Raw genomic sequence first — 23,452 nt, 5'->3', positions numbered from 1 at the left:
ATATTACTCCTTTTTTCTCTCTCTCTCTCTCTCTTCTTTCCTCCTCACCCCTCGGATAGTCACACCCACAATGCCATATTCAAGTTCCTTGTAAGTGGTCCAATGCGGACACTTTGTACCCACGGCCCCTTGACGCGCAGGAACAATTTCTATCTCAAACTAGGGGGGTGCTTCCTTATGAAAGAGAACCCGAAAAGTGCAAGACTATCCATCTTACCCCCGAAGCAACATGAGCTGGGCATGTCTGCAGATGTGCATGGCCCGACCGTCCCCTCAACTAGAGAAAGACGTTACCCATAACCCGATTTCGGGTACCGATCAGGATGAACTGTTTGTTCGCCCGCTCTTTACTATCTATATATTTGGAAACACGTGGAGGATTTGCCTGCTTGTTGGCGCAGTTTATTGGTGAATAACGGAGAGAAGAAAAAGAAGAATCATGTTGTGTGCGAGTGTGCGCTATTTACTGTACATTATCTTGTCTTCCATTCTTGGCTTGCATATTGCTTGGTGGAACCGGTTTACCGGCTGATCATGATAGAGAGAAAGAGAGACCTTCTGAGACTTCCACAAGAGAGAAGTTTCAAACCCCCCGCCGCGCGCAGGACCAATTGATTGTATGGTTGGTTTATCTGCAATAGCAACACTCTTAATACAAAGACTAAGGCCGATATTACCTGCATGTGTTTCCAGGGGGTTCTCCTTATAGTTATGAATGTTCTGTAAAGTTGTAGCCAAACCAACCAAGCGGAAAGCGGTTGGCTTGCTAGCCCTGATTCACTTCGCCTAAAACGCCAACGTATCCTCTAGTGCAATAAACTGGATATCGTAAGAATGAACACACGAGGTCAAGAAGGCAAAGCCTCGTCATGACATCAATCAGGTCAGACGATCGGCGACCATCTTCAGGATCTCTTCTGTCGACTTGCGCGCGTTGGCGGGGTCTTTGGCTACGGATTGCCAGACTTCTCCGTGCTTGGGCTCGGTCGAGATACACTTGGATATTACATCGGCGCGTTTTTCCTGGTGATTCATGTTAGTCATGTACATCTTAAAATGCTAAGTCCTTGTAGTCATGAGTGAAATGCTTACCTCTGTGCCATGTTGCAACAAGAACTTGTAGTACCAAGCCCATGCGTCGCCCAAATCACTATCCGAGACAATGGCTTTCTCGAACCAGGTGAGAGCCTTTTCCAATCGGCGCTCTCCCCAGAATATACGCGCCACGGTAATGAAGAGGATTGGGTCGTTGTCGGCCTTCTTGATCGCTTCCAGACTCCGAGCTTTCCGTTGCGCGCGCGGCTCCAGGTGCCAAATGCTTTCGCTCCATAGTAATCCGGAGGTAGGGACTTCTTGCAGCGCCTTGGCCATCAGGACCTTGGCCTGAGCAATGTTGTTTGCTCGGCGCTCTACGCGGACACTTTCGGTCCAGAGTTCTGGGCTCTTGGGGACCGCAAGGCGGGCACGGTCGAGTACTGAACGAGCCTTAACAACTGCACCGGCCTTTTCTTCCAGCCTTGAGGCTAAGAGCCAGAGCGGGATGGACTTGTTGCAAGCTCTAGTTCCCGTTCCGTAAGCTTCCCGAGCCTGGGGGTATTTGTTCTGGGCTTCGTAAATTTGACCCTTCATCATCCAGAGTTTGTCCGCCTTGGGATAGAGTTGAAGTCCCTGGTTCACCAGATCAAGCGCCTCATCGATATTGCCGAGCTGTCGCTCGAATGCGACACTCTTTATCCACACGCGGTCCGTACCCGCTTCTCGTCGGGCGGTTGCGAGAAGTTCTCTAGCTTCAGATGTTTGGTTTGCATCGGCTTCCAGTTTGACGGCAGCCAGCCAAATATCCTCGTTGTTGGGGTTCTGGTTGAAGGCACGACCGAGCACTCTCCGGGCATCGTCGATCTCGCCGGATTGCCACTTCTCCTTGGCAAGTTGCAGCCATAGTTCCTCACTTTGCGGGCATGCCTCAACGGCCTTTTCAAGGACTTGCCACAGCGCTTCTTTACTACCGTGGTTGCGCTCCAGCTCAGCTGCTGCAATCCAGATTGAACGACGGTTGACGAAAACACGCAGCGCGTAGGCGTAGATAGCCCTCGCGGTCTCGTACTTCCCTCTGGCAATACTGGCCTTTGCGTCATCCATCCAGATGTCCTTGCGATCGTCATCCTCGTCCAGGCCCCATCCGAGGGTCTCGCGAATGATGCCACCACAGGTGAGGATAGCACCCTCTTCTTCACACTTCTCCGCCTCCGCTATCCATTCTTCCCTTTTGAGCATGGCGTTCTCTCTTGCGAGGGATTGGACAGCTCTCTTCATCACATTCACCTTCTCGAAGGTACCCATCTGCTCCTGTAGACGGGCGGCAGCAACCCAAACTTCGTGGCTGGTGGGTACTGCTTTGCGGGCGGCATTGAGAACCTTCTGGGCGTTCTCCGGTGTCTCTAGGCGAGCCAGAGCCAACCAGAGCTCGACAGAAAGGGGAATCATCTCGACTGCCTTCGCCAGAAGCAGACGTGCATCTGCAGGATCATCCTCCAAGTTGACAGCTTCTTTCCAGATCGTAACGGATTGAGGGATATGGAGGATCGCCTGTCGAAGAACGTTCTTCTTCGCACGAGGCTCAGTCTCCAATCGCATGGCTTCGATCCAGAGTCTTGTAGAACGGTCATTGTTCTTAATGGCATTAGCCGCAATCACCTTGGCATTATGGCCCTCGTTAAGACGAATGTTTTCAAGCCAGGCATCTTCACTTTTCGGACACAACTCGCAGCCCTTGGCAATTACATTCCTGGCGGTCACGATTTTACCGGCTAATTCTTCTAGACGCGCCAGCGCAATCCATCCTGGAGCGTGCTTGGGATTCGTTTTCGTTACAGATTCCAATAGAACGCGGACCCGCTTGATGTCTCCGATTTCTACTTCTCCAGCTTTCAGTTCAGATTGCGTGAGACTTGTAAGGTAACCCTTTGGATCGATGTTGGTAGCGCTTCCAGAAGCAGAATCCCCTGATGATCCCATCGCGGCTTGATCGAGCCTGACTTTTAAGACCTTATCACGCGCAGCACTGATGTTAGCGAAATTGGTGATAGTCCCATCAGCTGCCTCCGCTCCATTGGCTGCGGTTTGGGTCCCGTCCTCTGCAATCGTTGTTTCAAACTGGGTCGAATCTCTCGCGCTCGCGATCACACTGTCCGGTACTGCGTAAAATCTCTGCCTAAGATTCTGCTTTGCGCGACGGTTCTTTCCGGTCAAATCTCCCACCTCTGGGAGGTTGGCCCACTCGTCCTCCGAGACAGAGGCTAAGGACCGTTTTAGATCTGCGAATTGCTGCTGGATCTTCGGGTTTTTGCGTTCGTAGTCTTCTCGTTCTTGCCGTTCGCGAGCTTCCCTGTGAATGGTGGAGGAATTACGTCGGTAATCTGTCCAGACAAACCGCATATGGAGAAGCGGATGAACAAATCGCTTCGTAAAAAAACAACAGAAGGGGAGGAAAAGGAACAGGAGACTAACCTTCTCATCTTTCGGCGCTTGTCCATTTTTTCATCCACCTCTCTGTAGATGCGGTCCGCCTCATCATCCTCTTGGTCGAACTGACCGTATGCGAATAGCCCGACTTCATTGTCCGGGTCCTGAAATCGCTCGTCATCTTCTTCTTCGTCCGCTTTTTCATCTTTGCCACCCTTCTCGCGCCCTGCGCCATAGGCCGTGGGAGGAGCAGCTCCCAGCAACTGGGCTCGCTTTGCCAGTGCAGCCTGGATCTGTTCTGGCGTGGGGCCTTCTCGCGCGGGTCCCAGATCTGAACGGGTGGTGAAGCCAGTGGCACCTCGACCAAGACCGGCGACATAGTTCTCGGGAGCCTGTTGGCTCAAAAAGTCCTTACGCCCAGACGCCATGGCGATCAAGGTGTACAGACAAGGGAACCAAGAGAGTGATTTAAAAAGAGCTGCGAAAGCTGTTCTTGCAAGAGCATTGCAAATGGCAAGAGCCTCCGATGATGAGCGAAACGCCGGGCAGCCGCAGAAACGTATTTCCGGGCCGCTAATCTTATCAGAAACCCTCCGCACTTTTTTTTGTTCGAGCCAAAAGACAGAGAGGGAGAGAGAGCCCATACAGGATCTACCCCTCCGAAACCTGTCTCGTGAGGATTTTGACGGCTCATTCAGAGCTTTCACGATTTAATCTGTCACGATGCCCAAGGTCAGACAGCAGAAGCGCAATAGCGCTTCGAAAGCGAGTCCCTATGCTGATGCGGCGGCGAAGACCAAGGCCGCTAACACCGTCTTCAAAATGAATACCGATCTCGGCCAGCATATTCTAAAGAACCCTGGCGTGGCTCAGCGAATTGTCGACAAAGCCGAGTTGAAGCAGAGCGATGTAGGTCATCCAAACCATCAGTCCCGCGCGCTTTTACGTATTTTGCCTAACCTGGGGGTTTCTTGTATAGGTTGTTCTGGAAATTGGCCCTGGTACCGGTAACTTGACTGTGAAGATTCTTGAACAGGCGAAAAAGGTCATTGCCGTTGAGCTCGACCCTCGAATGGCTGCCGAAGTCACCAAGCGTGTTCAAGGCACGCCCGCCCAGAAGCGCTTAGACGTTATCCTTGGAGACGTGATGAAAACAGACCTTCCATATTTCGACGTTTGCATCAGCAACACGCCGTATCAGGTACGCTCTATATCTATCTATTTCTTCAAGGTTGAAGAATGTTGAAGAAAGGCTAATTGTTCGCCCGCTAGATCTCTTCTCCCCTCACATTCAAACTTCTCGCAACGTCTCCGGCGCCCCGCATTTGTATTCTCATGTTTCAACGAGAGTTTGCTCTAAGATTATTCGCGAAGCCAGGCGATAAGCTCTACAGTCGACTCTCCGTCAATGCTCAGATGTGGGCTAAAATCGACCACATCATGAAGGTGGGCAGGAACAATTTCAAGCCCCCACCGCTGGTTGAGTCGAGCGTTGTCCGTTTGGTGCCCAAAAATCCCAGGCCACAGATCAACTATGACGAGTGGGATGGGCTTTTGAGAATTCTATTCGTCCGGAAGAACAAGACAATCCGGTCGAGTTTCCTTGGCAAGTCCACAGTCATGGATTTGTTGGAAGCCAACTATCGAACATGGTGTGCGCAAAATGATATCCCAGTTGAAGACGGGCCGGCGGAAGGTGCTGAATCTGATGCGATGGACATGGGCAACGCGCAAGATGAGGATGATGCTGAAGGTGAAGACGAGCCTGACGAAGGCATGGATGTGGACGATGAAGACGACGTACCCGACTTCTTCAAGGAACAGACGAACGCGCGTATTCAAGAGGCTCTTAAGAATCGGCCTAGTCGTAAGAAGAGAGGAAAGGTAGCAGAACTCGTCCGGGAGAAGGTACGGCAGGTGCTGGAAGATGAAACAGGTCTTGCCGACAAGCGTGCAAGGATGTGCGATGAGAACGACTTCTTGAAGTTATTGTGGGCCTTCAACCAGAAGGGCTTCCATTTCAGCTGAGGCTAATAAGCCTAGAAATCGGGGATTTACGTCTCCCTACTAATGAAACAGGTGATATTATTAATGATTCATGACTGTCGTCACTGCAGGTCATCCTCTGGAGTTCGTTCTCCAGCCGGGCGAAGATGAGCCCTAGAGTCTTGGAAGAGACTTTGCCAGATGAATGCTTCGCTGAGCAGGAGTTCCACATCTTTATCCGTCCAATCCCTTGTGGGAAGTGCTTGCAAAAACATCATTATCTCCTATTGTCATTTAGCATTTACTGTACGGTATCCAGAACCATAGAATTATACCCACCTGGAAATCCATCTTCACCAGCTGGTCTGACCATTTTACAAGGAAGGCTGCACAAACGTATAGGTGAAATCTCGAGAAACCCTGCTCCTCTGCCTAAATGAATGTGTCAGTATACCTGATCTACATCTTGCGCAGAAGGGATACTTGGTTTGCCTCACCATATACGTGTCCCACATTCGTATAGTATTCTGTACACTCATCTCCCGCATAAGTAGACAGTTCATCCATCGAAAACTGAACTGCATGAACTCCACTCCCTCCTGTTCCAAATGCTTGGCTAGTGTAGAATCAATGCGCATCGTCAAATCACGCAGTGCCCTAACTTGTCGGTGAATCCCCGGTTGAGCATAGATATAATTGTCCTGGATACCGTCAAGTAACTTGGTAAGACACCAGAACGTATCTGCCTCGACGGCATCCAGCACACTCCTGGGCAACTGGCCAGGATCCATACCCCTCTCAACGTTAAGATCAGTTACGTACGTGCCCAAAAAGACCTGCCAAAACGGTGTGACGAGGTCATTGATACCTTGCACGTATCCGCTCGCCGGGTGTCGGATAGCCCAAACATAGAGGATCTTTTCCAGCGATCGTTGAGTAGCTTCGTAGCTGTAAAGTTGAATGTGAGGGCTGGTCCGAGGAACATCGATGCTGATTTGATGCCAGACTGCCTCATCCAGGCCCCTACCACGCCCAGCGCTCGACGAAGGTGGATTTCCAGAACCGGCTGCACTCCCACGTTCAAAGGCTTGTCGAACCCCGTCTAAATACTCCTTGCGCTTTCTTTCGAGGGTAGGAATGCGCCTTTCACTATTTGTGGGGAGGTAGCCAAGGAGCAATTGCCAGGTCATCGCGCGAACTTCATCGGGGACCCCTGACCAGGCCAGGTTTCTCAATTCCGACAAAGAAACGGTGCTTGTCTGTAGAAGGCGTTTGAACTTGTTGATTCTTGAAATGCGGCTGTTGTACGTGTCCATCTCCTTGGGCGACGCATTTTTAGGAGGGGGCGCATGGTTTATGAGATTCAGGGCGTTGGCGGGGTCTGGGAAGAGGAGGTCAGCACGTTCCAGCGCCAAATGTGTACACTATCTTACCTTTCAGAATTTCTTTATACTGAGGTCGCAATATCTTACCCTCTCCAGTTCCAGGCGTAGGATACATAGGGACGCCGCGCTCCTCAGCGATATCTGAACTATTGGCGCGTTGCCGATTGCTTCCCAACCCAACACCGAGTGATGAGGCGTTACCAGCAAGCCCCCCACCCGGGTCAGCAGGCTTAGGCTGAGAAGTGCCAACTCTTTGCGACTGTTTCTTCCGCATACTGGTAATACTAGGGAGACCAAACTCGTCCTCATCGTCATCGTAGACGATGTCTTCCTCCTCGTCCTCCTCGTCCTCTTCATCTTGGTAATCTTCAATACCGCCGTTCATTATACCAGAGTAGGAAGTAGTATGAGGAGACGTGGACCACCCGCTCGATCGTAGGGGTGAAAGAGACGTGTGTTGGATATTGGCAGAGGATGACCGAGGCGGTGTCCGCGGGCGCGCATGCTGCTGCGAGATCCCTCTATTAGGGGAGGCGCATAGGTCAGTGCATTGAAAGAGCCAAGGGCAAAGTCAAGTAAAAATCCAATAGCATGCAAGGTACTAACTTGAGTATGTCAGCGTGAGAGTATGAGGCGCCAACCACCGTGTTCTGCTCATGTTGCGTCGAGGCCGCTTGATTATGGGATACTGATCTTCCCTTCCAGAACGGCGAATTCACCCGCCTTTCAGGGGGGATTAGCGCGAGAAACTCAAGAAGACGAGGTTATGAGACGTCCTCAATGGCTCACGAGAAGAAATTGAGCGACGGGGAGTGAAACATACTCAGCACGGTCTGTCCATTGGAAGTGGGGGAGCTATATCAGCCACTGGATCTGGAACCCAAAAGACGGGGGGTGTGAGAGGTACGAACCAACTTGGACCATCTCCTTCATAAATTCAAAAGCAATTGAATTAGCTGGCTATTGCATGCAAATAAATTTCCAAGTTCATGGAGCTGGGGTCAAGACTCACCTGTTGGCCCTTCCTCGCAGCCATTGCGTTTCTAAGGAGTGCAGAGGCAACGATAGCATCAATTGAGCAGGTCTTGGGGATCGAATAACATGGAGAGCACAGAAGCCGAGTGCGGGGAGGGCTGCGGCACGTGGTGGATTCGATGCTGCGGCCAGAGCTGCCAGGGTTTCCCAGCCACAACAACAAAAGCCCAAGAACAACGTTAAATCTTATATTTTTATTTATCTATTTCTCGCTTAAGCAGAGTCATTGTAATTGGAGGTGGTGGCCTGTCATGCCATGATACTTTTACTATGCATTCTTGCTGATGATGTTTTGCTGGTCGGGGATAACACTCGATAAGGTCTTGCGTAAGGTTTACTAACTAGTACTGATACTAGACCTTACGTACTATACCCACCTGGTAGGGAGCAGTAACCTCGCAGGAACGTAGAGATCTTGATATAAGGTAATTACAGAGTACAAGAAAATTCTACGTACCAGCACCATTTATGGTGAGTTAAGAGGCATTCATCTTTGGTTCTTGCAGATTAATCATAATAACTAGTTAGCTACTTTCAAGTATTTGGGTTCCTTACCGATGACTAGGATCCGATACGGTACAATACAAGTTACCGACCGGATTCATACACCCCAGCGTACTTGCCCAGTCAGCCAGTCCGTCACACTGTCTCTGTCTCTGTCTCTCCCCGTCGCTCTCGCCTCAACCTCCGCCGTGTAGCTGCTTCTCCTCTCCTCTCCACCTCCTCCCTCTCTCTGCGCACCTTGTCTCTGTGACTAGCCCACTTCACCCTTACTTTCGTCATTCTACCTTTTCTTTCCTTTTCTTTACGTCTCTAGTTCTTCTTATAACCATCGCTACCGAGGCAAGCTTCTGGCGATATTAGTTCGTCGCCATCGGTTCTTTGATACCTCTCTAGGTTGGATTTGACTGGCTCGGTTGCCTCCATCTCAGAGTTGGTCACCTTGATCACCTTTTCTTCTTGGCCTCAGTACGGCCTGATTTTTACCTGAATTTTCCTTTCACACGATCGCCATGGCTGAACCCGAGGACGTCGAGGAAGATCTTTTCGCGGATCTGTAGGATGCTCCGATCCACCAGAATTGCCTAGGCAGCTTCTTAACTCCATGTGTTCTTTCTAGGTATGAAGCCGACGATAATACAAGCCATACACTACCCAGTACGGAAACTTCAAGATCTGTCGATCCTATCCCCTCGGCTGCACCACCTATCAATGCTTCCCAAATTCCTATTCAGTCTGTTGAAACTGGCCCGAACGATTTCGACACGGACGCTGCATACCATCACGCGTATCAAGGATCTCACCAGAACGGCGCCGATAATGTAGGTATTGGACGTGCGCATCATGCCATGTCTGGTGGTGGTGAGTCCGAGCCTCGAGGCACTGGTATCAAAGAAGACGGGTAAGTGCTGCCTCTGTTAGACTCGTGCAATTTTTTCTCCCTTTCTTGTACCTTGATTGCACCTGGATGCGTGCCTATGCGCAATATAAATCGGCCACACTTCACAATCATGCTTGGTTTTTTCTATCCTCTGGGGGGGTGGCTCATGGTAGGTTGGCAATGCCGGTGATATTCGCACGAGACTCGGCTTTCTTGCTGTGCACCGTGAACGTAACTAGTTACTTGGCGCTGGAAGCTGCGCATCCAAATCTTCAGCGGCTGGACCGATGGTTCTCGGGATGGGCTCTACTAAGATATACGGGCTTGGCGTCATGGGCAGAAGGATGAGGTTCTTTATCTAAGTCGAGGTCTTATCCGGTTGGGTCATCGTTGTTGCTAGATGGACGAATTCTCGGACAGCCTTGGACTTGCAGCTTGCAGGCTCTATCTTGGGTATGGATATCAAAAGAAATCGGACCAAGGCACACCCACCTCGGCCGTGCAATGCTCGATTTGTTTCTATCTCGGCAATCCACCGTCGGTATGACATTCGCGGTGAGGTTTACTTCGAGCTCCTGACACTGCGATCCCTTGTCGCGAGCGACTATAGTACAGCCGATACTATATAGCTTCTTGTCGATATAGCTTGATAGTGCACAGCAAGGAATAACAGCCTTGGCTGTCTGGTTGGGCAATGTCGATCAGATTACCTAGCTTCGGACATGATTAGACAGACAGGCAGAGGATCCTTGGTCCAGGGAAACAAGAACAAAAAGAAAAGAAAGTTGACTTAATCCGCCTGCCATGCTCCAACCCGTGGTTCTCTTATGTCACCCACGCGCACATCTTCTGTCGTGGGATATACTTCTCGCCTGGCCTTCTATTATCCACTGGGTCGCCCCGTAAACCAGTGGTCGAATGACTAGAGTTACCTCTGTCCTCATGAGCCAGTCGCCCTCTGGCCATCCCTGTCGGTGTGTACAAGCCTCGGAAATCGGCCCGTTTCAAGAGACCCGATGTCCATGGATGGGCGGCCACTACAAATCAATCGACGATTGACGTTGCTCAAGCGCAACCTATGCCCTTCGCGCAACAGATACTACTTGATCGGCGCAGGGAGTTAGATACCTCCCATATTTTGGGAGACCCGAACTACAGGATCAGCTTAATACCATTCGCAAATAGCCTCTCAAACAAGTGCCTGTTCCCTTCAAAAGCATGGGCCATCAGCCCCCCACCTTCCAACAGCAAAAGCCTCAGCTCCTGTCAACATGCCTACTTTTTACCCCCTCCCTTGATGTCAAGATATTATATCTTCCTTCATTGTTCTTGTTTTGCGTTGTCTACAATCGTTCAAGCCCTCGTGGCGTGGCCTCATTTGCTGATTAAATCGTGGGTTAGGAAAATGTTCATTGGAGGATTGAATTGGGAGACCACGGATCGTATGTATTTCCCAAACACTACCAGTTTTATGCATCCAATTACTGTGTGTCTAACACAATGGTCTAGAATCTCTTAAGGACTACTTTTCTCAGTTCGGAGAGGTACAGGAATGTACTGTGATGCGAGACAGTGCTACCGGTCGCTCGAGAGGTTTCGGTTTCTTGACTTTCAGAGATCCTAAGACAGTGAACACTGTCATGGTCAAAGAGCACTACCTTGATGGAAAGATTGTAAGCACCTCTTTCTTACTAGTCTGATCCAACGCGGACTACTGTCGAATCATAAGCTTACGTTGGTATGATAGATCGACCCTAAGCGTGCGATCCCGCGTGACGAGCAAGAGAAGACTAGCAAGATCTTTGTTGGTGGTGTCAGCCAAGAGGCCAACGAACATGATTTCAAAGAGTTCTTCGCTCAATTTGGCCGCGTCATCGATGCCACCCTAATGATCGACAAAGATACTGGTCGTCCCCGTGGCTTTGGATTTGTGACCTTTGATAGCGAGGCCGCCGTCGAAGCCGCTCTTTCGGGCCCCTTGGAGATTTGCGGAAAGCCCATAGAGGTCAAGAAAGCTCAGCCAAGAGGCAATTTGCGTGATGAGGAAGACCGCAGGTTCCGTCGCGGCAGGGACAGTTTCCGAGAGGGTGGTCAAATGGGGGGCGATGGTTCCCAGCAGCAAGCGGGTGCACCGGGGCAGGCCAACATGCCGGGTGGTTTAACACCGCAAATGATGGCACAGTACTGGCAAAGGATGCAGCAGTATTTTGCTCTGATGCAACAGCAAATGGCCGTCGCTGCCGCTCAAGGTCAGGGAATGGGCGGAATGGGAATGGGTGGAATGAACCCTGCCATGATGCAGCAGATGCAACAAATGAAGCAGATGCAACAGATGCAGATGGGCAACAATCAGCCTCAAGGCAGTCTCAGTCCTCCTTCGCAGAGCGCAACTCCCCAAGCGATGCCGAACATGATGAACTCTGCTATGATGCAGCAGATGCAACAAATGCAGCAGATGCAAAACCAAGGGCAGGGCAACAACGTCGGGGCCATGCCGGCCCAAATGGGAAATGCTATGGGGGGCGGAGGGGGCGGAGGAGGAACACCAGGCAGTGCAAATGGAAACGGGAATTTTACTGGTCCTCGAGGAGGACCTGGTTACAACGCCCAGGAACAGATTGCTTTTGAACAGCAAAAGTATGAGCAGCAACAGGTACGCCGAGCCATGGAGAACCGGGCCTTTTCGCCGTACCAGCAGGGCGGGCCCACTTCGTGGGAAGGCATGTATGATGAAGTGCCTCAGCCTAACATTCCTACTGGACCCCAGGCCATGAATCGTGCCGGAAGCATGGGACGCGGTATGTCAAACTTCCTCTTGTACTGGTCATAGACTCTGTCTTCCAACTAGCTGACCCGGATGCAGGACCTACCCCACAACCTCAAAGCGCTGCCCCGGCGAACGCTCCAACAGGGCCTAAGAACGCTGGTAAGCCAGGCGCCAACTATCGTGGAGGTGGACGAGGAGGACACCGAGGATTCCATCCCTATGCCCGGGGATAAGCCGGTTTCCTTCCTTTGTGCGAATAGGTGTATCTTTCTTTCTGCTGTCGACTTTCCCCGTTCGTTTGTTGCTGTCATGGTTTTGGTCTTCATTCTATCAAGTCGTCCGCCTCCCCTGTTGCAAATGTTGCCTTTCGTGTCATGGGGGAATCTCCTTCATCTCATACTCATAGTACGACCGCCACAGTGGTTGTGGAGGTGAGACGACGTCCTGCCATCATTGATGATGTCTAATGTAACTTTCCAAGTGATGCTTTCATTCATTTTTCCCTCTTACGACTGCTTTTTCTATTTTTCACCTGTCAAAGTCTGGAGTCTCCTCGGAGGAAGGTTTCAAGTCGAACAAGAAAAACCAAGAGTCGGTGTGTTGCATATAATTTCAAATTGGCGTTACCATCAGTACTTTATTATGTGAAGTTTCCAGTTTGAAAACCAAAATCACTGTCTTTGTTCTACAATCAAACCCGTATCCTGTGCTTTATGCAGAGTAGCTACAAAACTTGCGTCGTAAAATCCGTAATTCCACCACTGAGGACCTTGACCATCCAGTTCGGATTCTATAATTGCTAGGATCGTGACTAGGGCTTAACATAAATAATAATAGATTGAATGCTTTCACGAGCGATTGTTTCTTTCTAGTAATATGTAGATCTCACCACCCTCATTTCCGGCTGAGTGTGTGAGCAAAGAATGCAGGTTGTGCGCCCTGTCAATGGATTCTTTCCCCGCAGTTCATCCATAACAACGGGGTCAAGATAATGCGTAGGAGCGGTCCATATGAGCGCCGATTTACAAGCCTGAAAGCTAAAACTAGGTATAGATGGTAATGGCATGATGGGAATCAGATAGGACAGAACAGAAGGGCAGACAAAGGGTAGTAAGAGAGTCAGACAGGGAGAAAGGAGCGGCGTAACAGGAACGCAATAAATACCAAGATCCACCATCAACCAAATCAAGTACGCTAAATTCGTCAAATTTGCCTGACAAGAAAATTCTATGTTCAAAATGTAAGATGAATGCTGGGTCGAGAAGAGAAAGTATTGGTATGTCGTCAAGTGCCATCCAGCGCAAGCGGGCTTCAGTAAGCGAACCCATACCCCGGGGTCGTAGCATGATGCTTTTCGGGGTTTTCGTGGCTGCCATGACTGTCATGGCTTCGACGGCTTTCTCGACTTATACTTCGACCATTGATGTTTTCAAGAGGGTAGCTTGGATCAACCAACCGATCTGTGCTACCTGTAGGGCTGTGTCGCGATTTCGAGTCATGCTGATCCCGGTAAGGTTCGTAAGGACCGGTAAAGTTGAATTTGCTCATCTCAGCGTATTCCTTGCGAGGGGGATGCTCCATGAGCAGAGATTCGCGGGCGTCGAGAGGGGTCAAATCGTCGAGGTCACGATTCATTTTGTCTGGTAGCACAACAGTCAGTAACCCAAAAATTGTCAAACACGGCGACCAAAAAAACACTTACTAGCTTCCCTCCTCCGTTTAGCATGAGGGTTTTCGCGAATGCAGAGGATAATGGCGTTGGTGGCAATGAGGATGGCCAAGACACCACTCAGTACAGACTGAATTGCAATGAGGACAATACCGGTGACTGTTTTGGTCGTCTGCGAAAGTCCCAGCTCGTCGACAAAGATCAATACACACGCAATTGACAAGACCCGAACCACTTGGACTGTAATGTTGATCCACTGACTAGACTTGGCAACGTAAGGACGGTTCCACAGCAGAAGAGTAAGCATGAGAGCCTCCACGATGAGCTGTCCAGCGCTTTGAGCAAGCCCATGACCATCTCCAGCGGCAATAACGCAACCCTTGGCAAACATGTATACAATGGCAGGGACGAAAGCCCACCAGTAGTCCTTTTTGTAGTTGTCGTAGAAAAGACTGTACTTGCGCCAGGTCTCGTCGTTGTCGTACAAATGGGATGCATCGCCTTCGACCTTCTTGTACTTCCGAGCCACAAACATGATCTTGAGACCAAAATACAATAACACAGCCGTGAAAACCGTGAGCGCCACCGCAGCCAAGAGCTTCGCCGCCCATGAATCTCCACTACTGAGCTGATAAACACACCAGATCACCCAAACGCCGTACAGCAGCAGGATCAAGTTGGTGATTGTCCGACCCAGGAGACCCCAGTAGTCTTTGCGGAAGTTGGTGAGTTTATCCGGGAAAGAGCCGTAAAGAGCCCAGACTTCGAGAATGACCTTGAGCAGCAAGATACCTACGGCGATAGCAGCAATAAGGATAGCGAAAATGAGCAGAACGGTCATGAAGATGTTGGCTTGAGGAACAGTGAGCTGCTCGGCATAGGCCTCAATTCCGGAGACGAAATGTTCGAAACTATTGCTGTCGGTGCTGGTGCTGTTAGACGACGAGGTGGTGTTGCTGCTATACGACGTCGAGACCTCGCGCGCGGCTAGGTTAGCCAAGCCCGTAACCAACTCCAGTCCTCGCTTCGACTTTGAGCTAGAATTTGTGCCGTCAGAGTACACAAGGGTGGCATTGAGAAGATACTCGTAGCTGTTGTCGGTGAGATTTCCGCCGGTCGACTTTCGGAAGTTATCGATGGATTCCTGCATCTGACCCCAAGGAATCAAGCCCGTGCTGAAGGCAAAGTTCTTCGAAAAGCTGCGGTACACCGACGGGTAGCTGACACTGAGCATTCCATTAGTGGCCATGGTGTGGAACCAACTCACGACGTCGCCGAAGCTGGGACTCGATGAGACTGCACCAGGGTGGCCAACAGCACCCAGAGCTGACAGCCCGCTCACAGCCAATGCCGCACCAGCCACACCAGCGGCAGCATAGGATACACCCGCGATTTGCATAGAGTTCCCATTGGTCAATTCCGATTGAATGCATGCTAGCTGGTCATTGTCGGTCTTGGACAGCAATTGAAGCTTCACTTGACCATCCAAATCTGGGATGGCGAAGGCGATGGAGGGGACTTGGCTAGCGATCGATTCAGGTAGCGTCTGCGTGCCAGTCGCGGAGAAGCTACCGGCAGCAACAGGACAAAGTTGCTCCACGTAGTATTTGCTGCTGCACGGGTCGAAAGTTTCCGAGTATAGTTGATTGCCGTAGGCATAAATGGTCAAGATCGCTGTGACATTCTGTTCTACCCCATTGGTGCCAGCAACGTCGAAGACGATTTCTCTAGTAGAACGGGTGTAGGTGACGGAGAGTTTGTCGACTTGAATAGCAGAGTCTGACATACAAGTTGTCAGACCATTAGTGCTGAGGGTATCGGCAGCGAGGGCTCGACCGGCCAGGAGACCCAACGCCGTAAGGGTCGAAAAAGAAGGAATGATCCGCATATTGACAATTGATGGGTGATGTTACTCCAGGCTGTGACTATTCAAGGTGCCAGCATCAAGAAAGTCTTCGCAGGGCTTATGCAGACAAGGGAGCTTTTCTTTTCGAGAGATTGGCGACAATTATAAGGGTATATTTGGCGCGAGTAAGTTTTAATCCCCAATGGAAATCAAGCAGCAACTAGGCTCGCCTGATGATACGGAGATTGTCGACAGGATCAACCTGTGTAGAATGAAAACGCTTAAGGAAGGTGAATCGAACTGTTGAAGCTGCAAACAGATGCTCGAAAGAGTGTGCAGAATCGCAATACAAAGATATCCAAGCAAGCCACAAGAGGGGAATGCTGTTCCAAAGAGTGTGAGGACCGCACCCACACCCTCTCACTGACTTGTGTCACTCACTGTCCGTCGCAAACGTCAAGGGAGTGAAGGCAGGAGAGCGCGATTCATGGAGGGGACCGAAGGGATTGACGGAAGAGAGTCTTGTGGGCAAGAAATTGATTGCCAGCACGAGAGAAGAGAATAGGTGCTCGACTCTAAAGACTGAAGAAAAGGGGGGGGTGGGTTGAGGAGAGCGCGCGGCTAGGCAGAGAAAGTGTTATAGGGTGTGTAAGGAGTGGAAACGCGCGAAAGGGACAGATACTGGCTAACAGATTCAAACTGATTGATGAGCGACAGAAAGGGAAGAAAGAAAGAACCATACAGAACGAATGTTGGATGGAGACAACCAGACTCCGTTGATGATATTTGGGGGGGGGGAGGAGGGGAGGGGGAAGTGATGTGTGAAAGGGAAGATGAGATGAATAGAGCAGCTGCCTGTCTCAGTAACTTTCTCTCTCTCTTCCCTCTCTGGGTCTGTTTTGGCTACTACTAAAGTTACCTGCGACTTACAGTACTCTCCGTACCACTACTACTGGCAGTGTCTAACTAGTAGTACGGAGAGTAACTACTGTCAGGTACGAGGTAATATTATTGGGTATTATTGTTGGCTAACGACCATTGGCCCGGCAGGTGGTTCGAGACTCTGACCATACACAAAGTGGGAGTATCGAGTTGCCCCTGAGTGTCTCGAAACTCGCCCCATGCGAGCTTCTCATTGGGCGGACATTCAGGTCCCCGCCCCAAGAGAGGACCGGGTTGGCCAGAGACGGGCGGCTGGGTCCAGTCTGGACTTGCCGCTAATGGAGCTAGTCGTCTTATTTCTAGGCTCGATCGTTATTTGTTATTTTTCCTGGCGCCACCGGCCTGGCACAAAACCCAGTCACGTTACGGAGGACAACAAGTCAGTCCTGCTGTGAAACCTGAAAATGGAGACTCGACTATTCATAGCAAAGACATGATGAACATCTTGTACTAACATAGACTAGCTGAAGTCGCTCTCTTTCTCTACCACATACTTTTTTTTTTTCATCTATTCAGCCTGTAGTGGCCTGTCTAGTGAAGATTTCGAAGTTAAAAAATCATGGGGGGGAAATGACCTTTTTAAAACTAACAACTAGTCAGTGGTCTAGGTACCAGCCCATAGAAGCTTGACCTTCAACCTTCCCGTCCGTGTTTGATTATGCCCGTTACTATTCTCATCTCCCAGTTTCCCGAAATAAAATTGCAAGGATGGCCCTGGTATAATTACTTCATTCTACTCCAGACATACCATCTCGCCTATACACGGTCAATCCGTCTTGGTCGGTAAGCTGCATGGTGGGGGTCGTGACTTGGCCCTGCCCTGCCCAGTAAACCTAACAACCCGTCAGCTGTGCAGAATCGGTAAACCAAGTAGATCATTCGTCTCTCATCAGTCTCATGCTCTTCCTGTAAGGGCAGACCTACCCTGAATGAGCTTGTTCGCAAGGTTCGATCGGCGTCTAGCTTTTTCTTCATTGAGCCCATCGCTGTGGACAGATAACCGTCAAACTTTCAACCTACTATATTTATCTACTGGTTTTTCTCTTGGTTTCTCCCACTTGATTTCGCTCACACGGGAAGAGTCTGAAAGCATCCAGAACTACTAGTAGATATTAGACGCGGTTGGCAAAACGCCTTGCCTCCCTCGAAAAGGATGGGGCAAAAAGGGCTCCATCGTCGGCCAAATCGTGTGGCCCAACCCTCTGCCGAAGCCACAGAGTGGGGCGGAATTGGACTGCGGCATTGATTTGCCTGTTGATGGCAGCCTGAGACATCCATGTTTTCTTATACCACGGGCTCCCGCTTACTCTGTGTGTACGGAGTATTGTTGTGCTTACGGTCCAAACCGTTTTTCCCTTCCTTCACCTTACTTCTTGCTAGTTGAATTGATACACGATCCTGTACGTATCTATCTATGTGTAGGCGAGAGACACCGTCGTCGAACTTGAAGAATCACATGTGGCCGTGATCCATACATAGTATCCATGGTCCTGAGCAGGTCCCCCGACTCCACATTCCAAACACTGCGTTTTGTCGGCTCGATCCCATACTTCAGCTTTCCCATTCTTTCAGTGCTCACGGCCCTTCCAGACCCGGTCCATGGTCGGTCTCGACGTCTGAGGAATGAGTTTACCGCCCTCCGGCGGATCCATTGCCTGGTCCTAACCCATGGTTATAGAAAACAGTCCACGACATCAACACGTCTCTGATATCAATTCTGAATACGTATATACCCTCTTTTTTACATAGTACTATGCGACAAGTTCCACTTCAACGATCAGGTACATACGTACATACACATGTCTACAGTCGATGTCATCTGCACGTCTTCCCACTGTGTAGTAGTTAATCCTTCTTACTCAGAATGGACCCCAATTCGATTACTTCATAGAATATATCGGAATGGCTTGTCAGCTTCATTCCGCTTCCCCTCGGATTGGTTCCCACTCAAATCGCCCCCATTCTGCTCATACTCCCTATCCAGATGCCGATTCGCCCGCCCTAGCAAATACATCTGCCAACATCCCATAACCACCACGATTAGACATGCGCCACACGAGATCCACATCCCCTTGCGATAGTATGGCTTGTCGCTGTCGGGGAAGACATTTGTCCCTAGAATCGGACCACATTGGCCGCCAGTAGCCAGGATAGCAAAGGCTCCAGCGCGCTTGGAGTCCGTGGCATGTGTGTTCCCCACCCAAGTGAGAATGAGAGCTACGGACACAAAGACTTGAGTCGCTAGAAACAGGCCAAAATACCTGACTGCCACTGTGGTCTGCGTAGCTAGCACAATGTATCCGATGGCAGCTACGAGTGCGCCACCCACAATGAAGGGCCCGCGCATGTTGACGCGATCTGACAGAAATGCGCTGATGACAATGGCTATCCAGCACAGGACATATGGAGGAGCGCTGAGGCCGTTCGATTGGATGGTTGTGAAAGCCCCCATTTCGGAGATGATGGTCGGTACGAATAATGGGAGAGAGGCGAAGCACACATTGCATCCAAAGTACATGAGTGCTGGGGGGTAGCCTGTGTTTTTTTTTGTTTCGGACGCGTTAGAAGACAGGGGCGGGAGGGTTGATACGCTTGGGGTAATGGCTTACTCGTGTAATCAAGCAGGGATCCCAGCACTTGCTTCAGCTGCAAACCATGGGTTTCTCGATCCCCAGGTTGTCGGAGGGAGAGTGCAACTGCAATTGCTTGCTCCCGTTCATCAAGAAATTTTGCTGTCTTGGGTGAATCGGGCAGACAGAACCAAGCAACTATGGCCAGAAGGCACGATGGCACACCTTCCACGATGAATAGGATTCTCCATGGTCCGATTGACCCTTTGGCTTGAGAAATTCCATATGCCAGGGCACTCCCATACGCATTTGCTAAAGCGGCGCCTGATAAGAATATGCCCGTCCGGAGGCCGAGTTTCTCACGCGGATAAAAGTAGGAGAGATACAAAGGCACTCCTGGTCCATACATGGCCTCGATAATCCCCAGAAAGACTCGGCAAGTCATCAGGCCGGCCCAGTTCGTACACGCCGACTGGATAGTTGAGACAAACCCCCATAGAAAAACAGTGACAGCTACCCACCGGTGTGGCGGGAACGCTTTCCAACCGACGGTCGTCCATTGTGACAATATATCTGGATGCGCCTGTTAGGAGATGCGGCAATCCAGATCAAACAGGTTTCAGGTCGTTGCGGGAAGCAACTGATGGTCTGGGCTATACTCACATGCTATATAAAAAGCTGTCGCAAGCCAATCATACCGCCTCCCACTTAGGTCTATATCATCTTCCATGCCTGCAATCTTCGCATTTCCCAGATTTGAGCGGTCAAGAACCGAGAGACTGTACAGGACGAAAATCAGGGGCATCACATTCCAGTCGAGTTTGCGGTATACGCGGTTCTCATCCTCTATGCTGAAAGTCGGGCCAGCATTTTCGGGGGCATTGCCCTGCACATACTCCAATTCCAAAATGTCTGCCTTTACGTCAAGATTGTCGATTTCGTCCTCTGTGCGGTTGTTCATGATTGCTGAATTGCTGTTCGTCTAGATAGTAGATACAGATCGCTGTCTACTCCATCGTGCTCTCCGTTCCAGGATTCGATCGCCTTTAAGAGCGAGACGATCCCGAGGCTCTCTACATCGTTCCCCGCACGGTTGTACAAAATTAAACACAACCTGGTTATAGCATCGCATATTGTTGTCGCTACAAGACGGGGACCGTCTTCCCCCGCATTTCTCTACGGAGGATCATTCTCCGCCATCCCCAGATGCGGCTTCGATGGCCTATAGAAACTGTCCGATCTGCCGGATGTCATCCTTTGTCTCCAAGCTCCAGCACCAATCGCTGATTATCTTCGCTTGCTCTGGGCCAAGAACCGGGGTACACTGGCCAATAAACTTCTCCGTGAGTTGGCTGTCCGTCATGGGAGCGTCAATACTGCCGACCGCATGGTGCACATGCTTCTCTATCTTGACCGCCGGGGCTTCAAATTCGACCAAAATCCGGCATTCATCCGCTCGGATATCCTCTGCCGCTGTTGCCACGAACTTGTCTCGCACCTCGATCGTTTCCGCATTTGTGACGACGGCGTCTTCATACTCCGCCGGCGTTGCCTTTCCATAGATCAAGCCAATCGCACCGCCGTGATAAACGCTGAACTTGGCTTCCAGTCCATTTTTAGGTTTTGTTTTCCCCGTTAGCTCCAGGACCAATGGGTGAACGGTGACATGAACAGTCTTGATATCTTGTAGTCCGAGGCCCCGCCGTTGCAACTCACCATGTAGCCAAACACAGCCATCGATGACCGGGTGTATGACAATACCACACGGGAATGGCTTAAAGGCGTTCTTCGCAAGTTCCCACTTCCCATTGGATTCCAGGCTGTCAATTTCCTGTGTTAGCTTGTCATCATTACTAACGACTCTCACCCAGCCCCGCTTGGCCTCCAGAGCCTGCAAAGAACTGGTATATCCATCTGCAGCAAGAATAGCCGCTAGAAGGCCATTCTGGGCTGCGCGCCCAGGGTGAAAGGACTTGGTGTGCGAGCCAAACATTTCGCGAAGCCCAGTCACCTGGGTAGCGGCGATACCGATGGCATGAGCCGTCTTCTCCGGACTCAGGCCAAGGAGGCGTGACACCGCCACTGCTGCCCCAATAGAACCAGTAGTACTAGTGATGTGCCTAAAGAACAGTGTCAGTCCATCATATGGGGCTGTTTGGGGGCGAGAAGCCTAGCAAACCTACCAGCCCACATCATAGTGGCTCGGCCAGACAGCCAAACCAGCCTTGCATTCTAACTCTATCCCGGCGGCGAGAGCCGTAAGGAATTCTTGCCCCGAGACAGGTCGATCTAGCGATTGCGCAAAACTTAGAAGGGCTGCTGCAACAGGCCCCGTAGGGTGTATAATGGTTTCCAAGTGTGTGTCATCATAGTCGTGGACGTGCGATGCAATTCCGTTGATCAACGCAGCATGCTGCGCATCAGCTTGGAGGCCATTAGTGCCTAGCAATGTCGAAGTTGGAGACCCGAAGAAACGGGACAAGGAGTTCCGGGCAATGGAAGCAGCGGGGTGATTGCTGCCCCCGACAGTGCAGCCGATCCAGTTGTAGAAACTCCGGATGGCCGCTTGGAGGGCGTCCGGAGGTAGTGAAGAATATGAGAGGGACGCTGCCCACTGAGCTGCTTTCTGTGTGACCATTGTTTCCATTACAGGTTGCAAACTTGGGGGAATGACTTTGCAAAGAAAAAAAAAATGAAGTGATAATAAAAAGCCAGGGAAAAGAGAAAATAGTGGAGGGAAAAGAGGGGAGGGGACAAGGGGAGATGTTTTCCAGTTCTGGTATTTTCCACCGATGCCGCGTTTCCTCTCGGTGTAGTAGAATATACATCTATCCAAACTGACGCCCCATGAGATATTAATACTAATAGTACTGAAATGTTGTCGCTCTTGTTCCGAATCTACTTGCCCCCCAATCAGACCTTGAGTTTTTAAATCTGATCCATAGTATTAGGACAAACGAAAAACAAGAAAAGAAAAAAAAAAGAAAAAAGGTCAATTGCCTTCGTCTCAGTCTTTCAGACCCCCTCCCTCCGCGCCCCCCAACCACGAAGAAGGTATTCTCCGGGCGATTCTATATATACAAACACCCTCGCGTTCAGTAACTCATTTTCGGGCAGACTTCTCTTGCATCTCCCGCATCGCAGCTCTGGCACTTCTACTACCTCCCAATTTGGGCCCGCGCGGAGCTTCAGGCTTGGATGTCTTCGTATTCCTTGCTCGCGCAACACGGCGCCGAGATTGAATGGCATCGAGAAAGTCCCTCCTGAATTGCTCTGCCACTCTATCATCGGCCGCTTGCCCATCCTCGCCCACCGCTTCGTCACCTTCTTCTTCCGGTCCCTCGTAGACATCCACTATATTGCGACATGTGTGTCAGCGCAAAGCATTCGGGAAAAATAATCAAAGAAGGATGTAACCCGCGGACAATATCAAGAATCATAAGGAAGACTCACATTTACTTTCTCGCAATACTTCCTCCACCAGTCGATCTCGTTCGATGTCTTCACTCGTTCGTCGTTTCCGATTGCGCCATGTTTTCTGGTCCCCATTCGCAGGGGCCATCTTAGAGGCGGTGTCCTGCTGCTCGGTAGGAGGAGTTTGATCGTCATCACCTGCGAGTCTTTTTGTCGCTGCCTCGGTGCGGGCAATATTCTGCAACGTAGTCTCGTGACCCAGATCGATTTCGTGCAATTTCCCCAGAGAAGCCGGTTCGCGCTGTGGAAGGTCACTAGAGGACAGAGCAGCAGCCTTCGGTTCAGTCGCCGAAGGTGTATCATGCATCGCAACTTCGGTCGGCATATCGCGCCGGTATCGCTTAGCCATTTCAGACTCTATAAAATCCATCCTTATCTTGTTAGTCGCCATTGCAGCTAGAGCGCATGCGAATCACAGAAACAGAGACGGGGAGCCGTACATATGCTTGTCAACGTCTACCGTCTGGCCAGTATGGGCCGTAAATCGATCACACATTGCCCGCAATCTTTCATTTTCATGGTCCTCCTCCGCCACGGTCGAAACGGCAGTGCGACTATTCTTACCGGCCGGTGGCCGCGAGGTGGCGGAGAATTCGATGCCACCCTTTCGAGCTCGCTGAAGCCGTCGCGAACGAAGAATCTCTGCTGTGGGAACAGAACCCGGCGCCTCCTGCCAGGACGGAGGCGTAGATGACTCTGAAACACGAGTAAACTCTTCGGTTGCGGATGGGGATTCCTCGTCGTTGTCTTCTGGCCGGCGTCGCTGGAACTTCCGCCTCTTCCCCGGCCGAAAGAGGGAGGCTGGGTCAACTTCCGGCTCCATGAAGTCTCAAGGACGAACTTCCCACTGAGCACTGAGAGAGTAAAACTATATGGAAAAGAGTTATCAGCAGTAGAAGTGTGCAGTGGTCTGGGAAAACCAGAGCAAGCAGATA

General features: G+C 50.7%; 8 protein-coding genes across 8 annotated transcripts; 2 read left to right on the top strand and 6 right to left on the bottom strand.

Annotated features, from left to right (window-relative positions):
* Positions 1 to 879: 879 nt before the first annotated feature.
* ASPBRDRAFT_116606 (U4/U6-U5 snRNP complex subunit PRP6) lies at positions 880 to 3,890 on the bottom strand (the record flags this gene model as incomplete). Its single annotated transcript, XM_067617000.1, has 3 exons — positions 880 to 1,023; positions 1,093 to 3,385; positions 3,508 to 3,890. 3 exons carry the CDS (start codon positions 3,888 to 3,890, stop codon positions 880 to 882), a joined length of 2,820 nt encoding a protein of 939 aa, XP_067482676.1.
* Positions 3,891 to 4,185: 295 nt separating this feature from the next.
* On the top strand, positions 4,186 to 5,490 carry ASPBRDRAFT_117067 (dimethyladenosine transferase; the record flags this gene model as incomplete). Its single annotated transcript, XM_067617049.1, has 3 exons — positions 4,186 to 4,371; positions 4,442 to 4,663; positions 4,735 to 5,490. 3 exons carry the CDS (start codon positions 4,186 to 4,188, stop codon positions 5,488 to 5,490), a joined length of 1,164 nt encoding a protein of 387 aa, XP_067482675.1.
* An 80-nt stretch (positions 5,491 to 5,570) lies between these two features.
* On the bottom strand, positions 5,571 to 7,869 carry ASPBRDRAFT_116641 (GTPase-activating protein GYP1; the record flags this gene model as incomplete). The annotated part of the gene is made up of 6 exons (XM_067617002.1): positions 5,571 to 5,732; positions 5,788 to 5,880; positions 5,946 to 6,829; positions 6,882 to 7,354; positions 7,440 to 7,582; positions 7,846 to 7,869. 6 exons carry the CDS (start codon positions 7,867 to 7,869, stop codon positions 5,571 to 5,573), a joined length of 1,779 nt encoding a protein of 592 aa, XP_067482674.1.
* A 1,301-nt stretch (positions 7,870 to 9,170) lies between these two features.
* On the top strand, positions 9,171 to 12,742 carry ASPBRDRAFT_37686 (heterogeneous nuclear ribonucleoprotein HRP1). The gene is made up of 5 exons (XM_067623781.1): positions 9,171 to 9,270; positions 10,651 to 10,691; positions 10,759 to 10,922; positions 10,997 to 12,047; positions 12,113 to 12,742. The coding sequence occupies exons 1-5, from the start codon at positions 9,218 to 9,220 to the stop codon at positions 12,247 to 12,249; spliced, it is 1,446 nt and encodes a 481-aa protein (XP_067482673.1). The 5' UTR covers positions 9,171 to 9,217; the 3' UTR covers positions 12,250 to 12,742.
* Positions 12,743 to 13,327: 585 nt separating this feature from the next.
* Positions 13,328 to 15,573, bottom strand: ASPBRDRAFT_115567 (transient receptor potential ion channel family protein; the record flags this gene model as incomplete). The annotated part of the gene is made up of 2 exons (XM_067616911.1): positions 13,328 to 13,656; positions 13,719 to 15,573. 2 exons carry the CDS (start codon positions 15,571 to 15,573, stop codon positions 13,328 to 13,330), a joined length of 2,184 nt encoding a protein of 727 aa, XP_067482672.1.
* Positions 15,574 to 18,358: 2,785 nt separating this feature from the next.
* Positions 18,359 to 20,004, bottom strand: ASPBRDRAFT_117824 (uncharacterized protein; the record flags this gene model as incomplete). Its single annotated transcript, XM_067617122.1, has 3 exons — positions 18,359 to 19,008; positions 19,083 to 19,616; positions 19,707 to 20,004. The coding sequence occupies 3 exons, from the start codon at positions 20,002 to 20,004 to the stop codon at positions 18,359 to 18,361; spliced, it is 1,482 nt and encodes a 493-aa protein (XP_067482671.1).
* A 261-nt stretch (positions 20,005 to 20,265) lies between these two features.
* Positions 20,266 to 21,681, bottom strand: ASPBRDRAFT_191659 (MmgE/PrpD family protein; the record flags this gene model as incomplete). The annotated part of the gene is made up of 2 exons (XM_067620389.1): positions 20,266 to 21,163; positions 21,227 to 21,681. 2 exons carry the CDS (start codon positions 21,679 to 21,681, stop codon positions 20,266 to 20,268), a joined length of 1,353 nt encoding a protein of 450 aa, XP_067482670.1.
* A 465-nt stretch (positions 21,682 to 22,146) lies between these two features.
* Positions 22,147 to 23,340, bottom strand: ASPBRDRAFT_117556 (telomere length and silencing 1 family protein; the record flags this gene model as incomplete). Its single annotated transcript, XM_067617104.1, has 3 exons — positions 22,147 to 22,397; positions 22,497 to 22,888; positions 22,958 to 23,340. 3 exons carry the CDS (start codon positions 23,338 to 23,340, stop codon positions 22,147 to 22,149), a joined length of 1,026 nt encoding a protein of 341 aa, XP_067482669.1.
* Between the last annotated feature and the right edge of the window lie 112 nt (positions 23,341 to 23,452).

Source organism: Aspergillus brasiliensis (assembly GCF_001889945.1).
Source record: "Aspergillus brasiliensis CBS 101740 unplaced genomic scaffold ASPBRscaffold_2, whole genome shotgun sequence".
In the NCBI taxonomy this organism is placed as follows: Eukaryota; Fungi; Ascomycota; class Eurotiomycetes; order Eurotiales; family Aspergillaceae; genus Aspergillus; species Aspergillus brasiliensis.
This window is presented reverse-complemented; position numbering and strand designations above follow the sequence as displayed.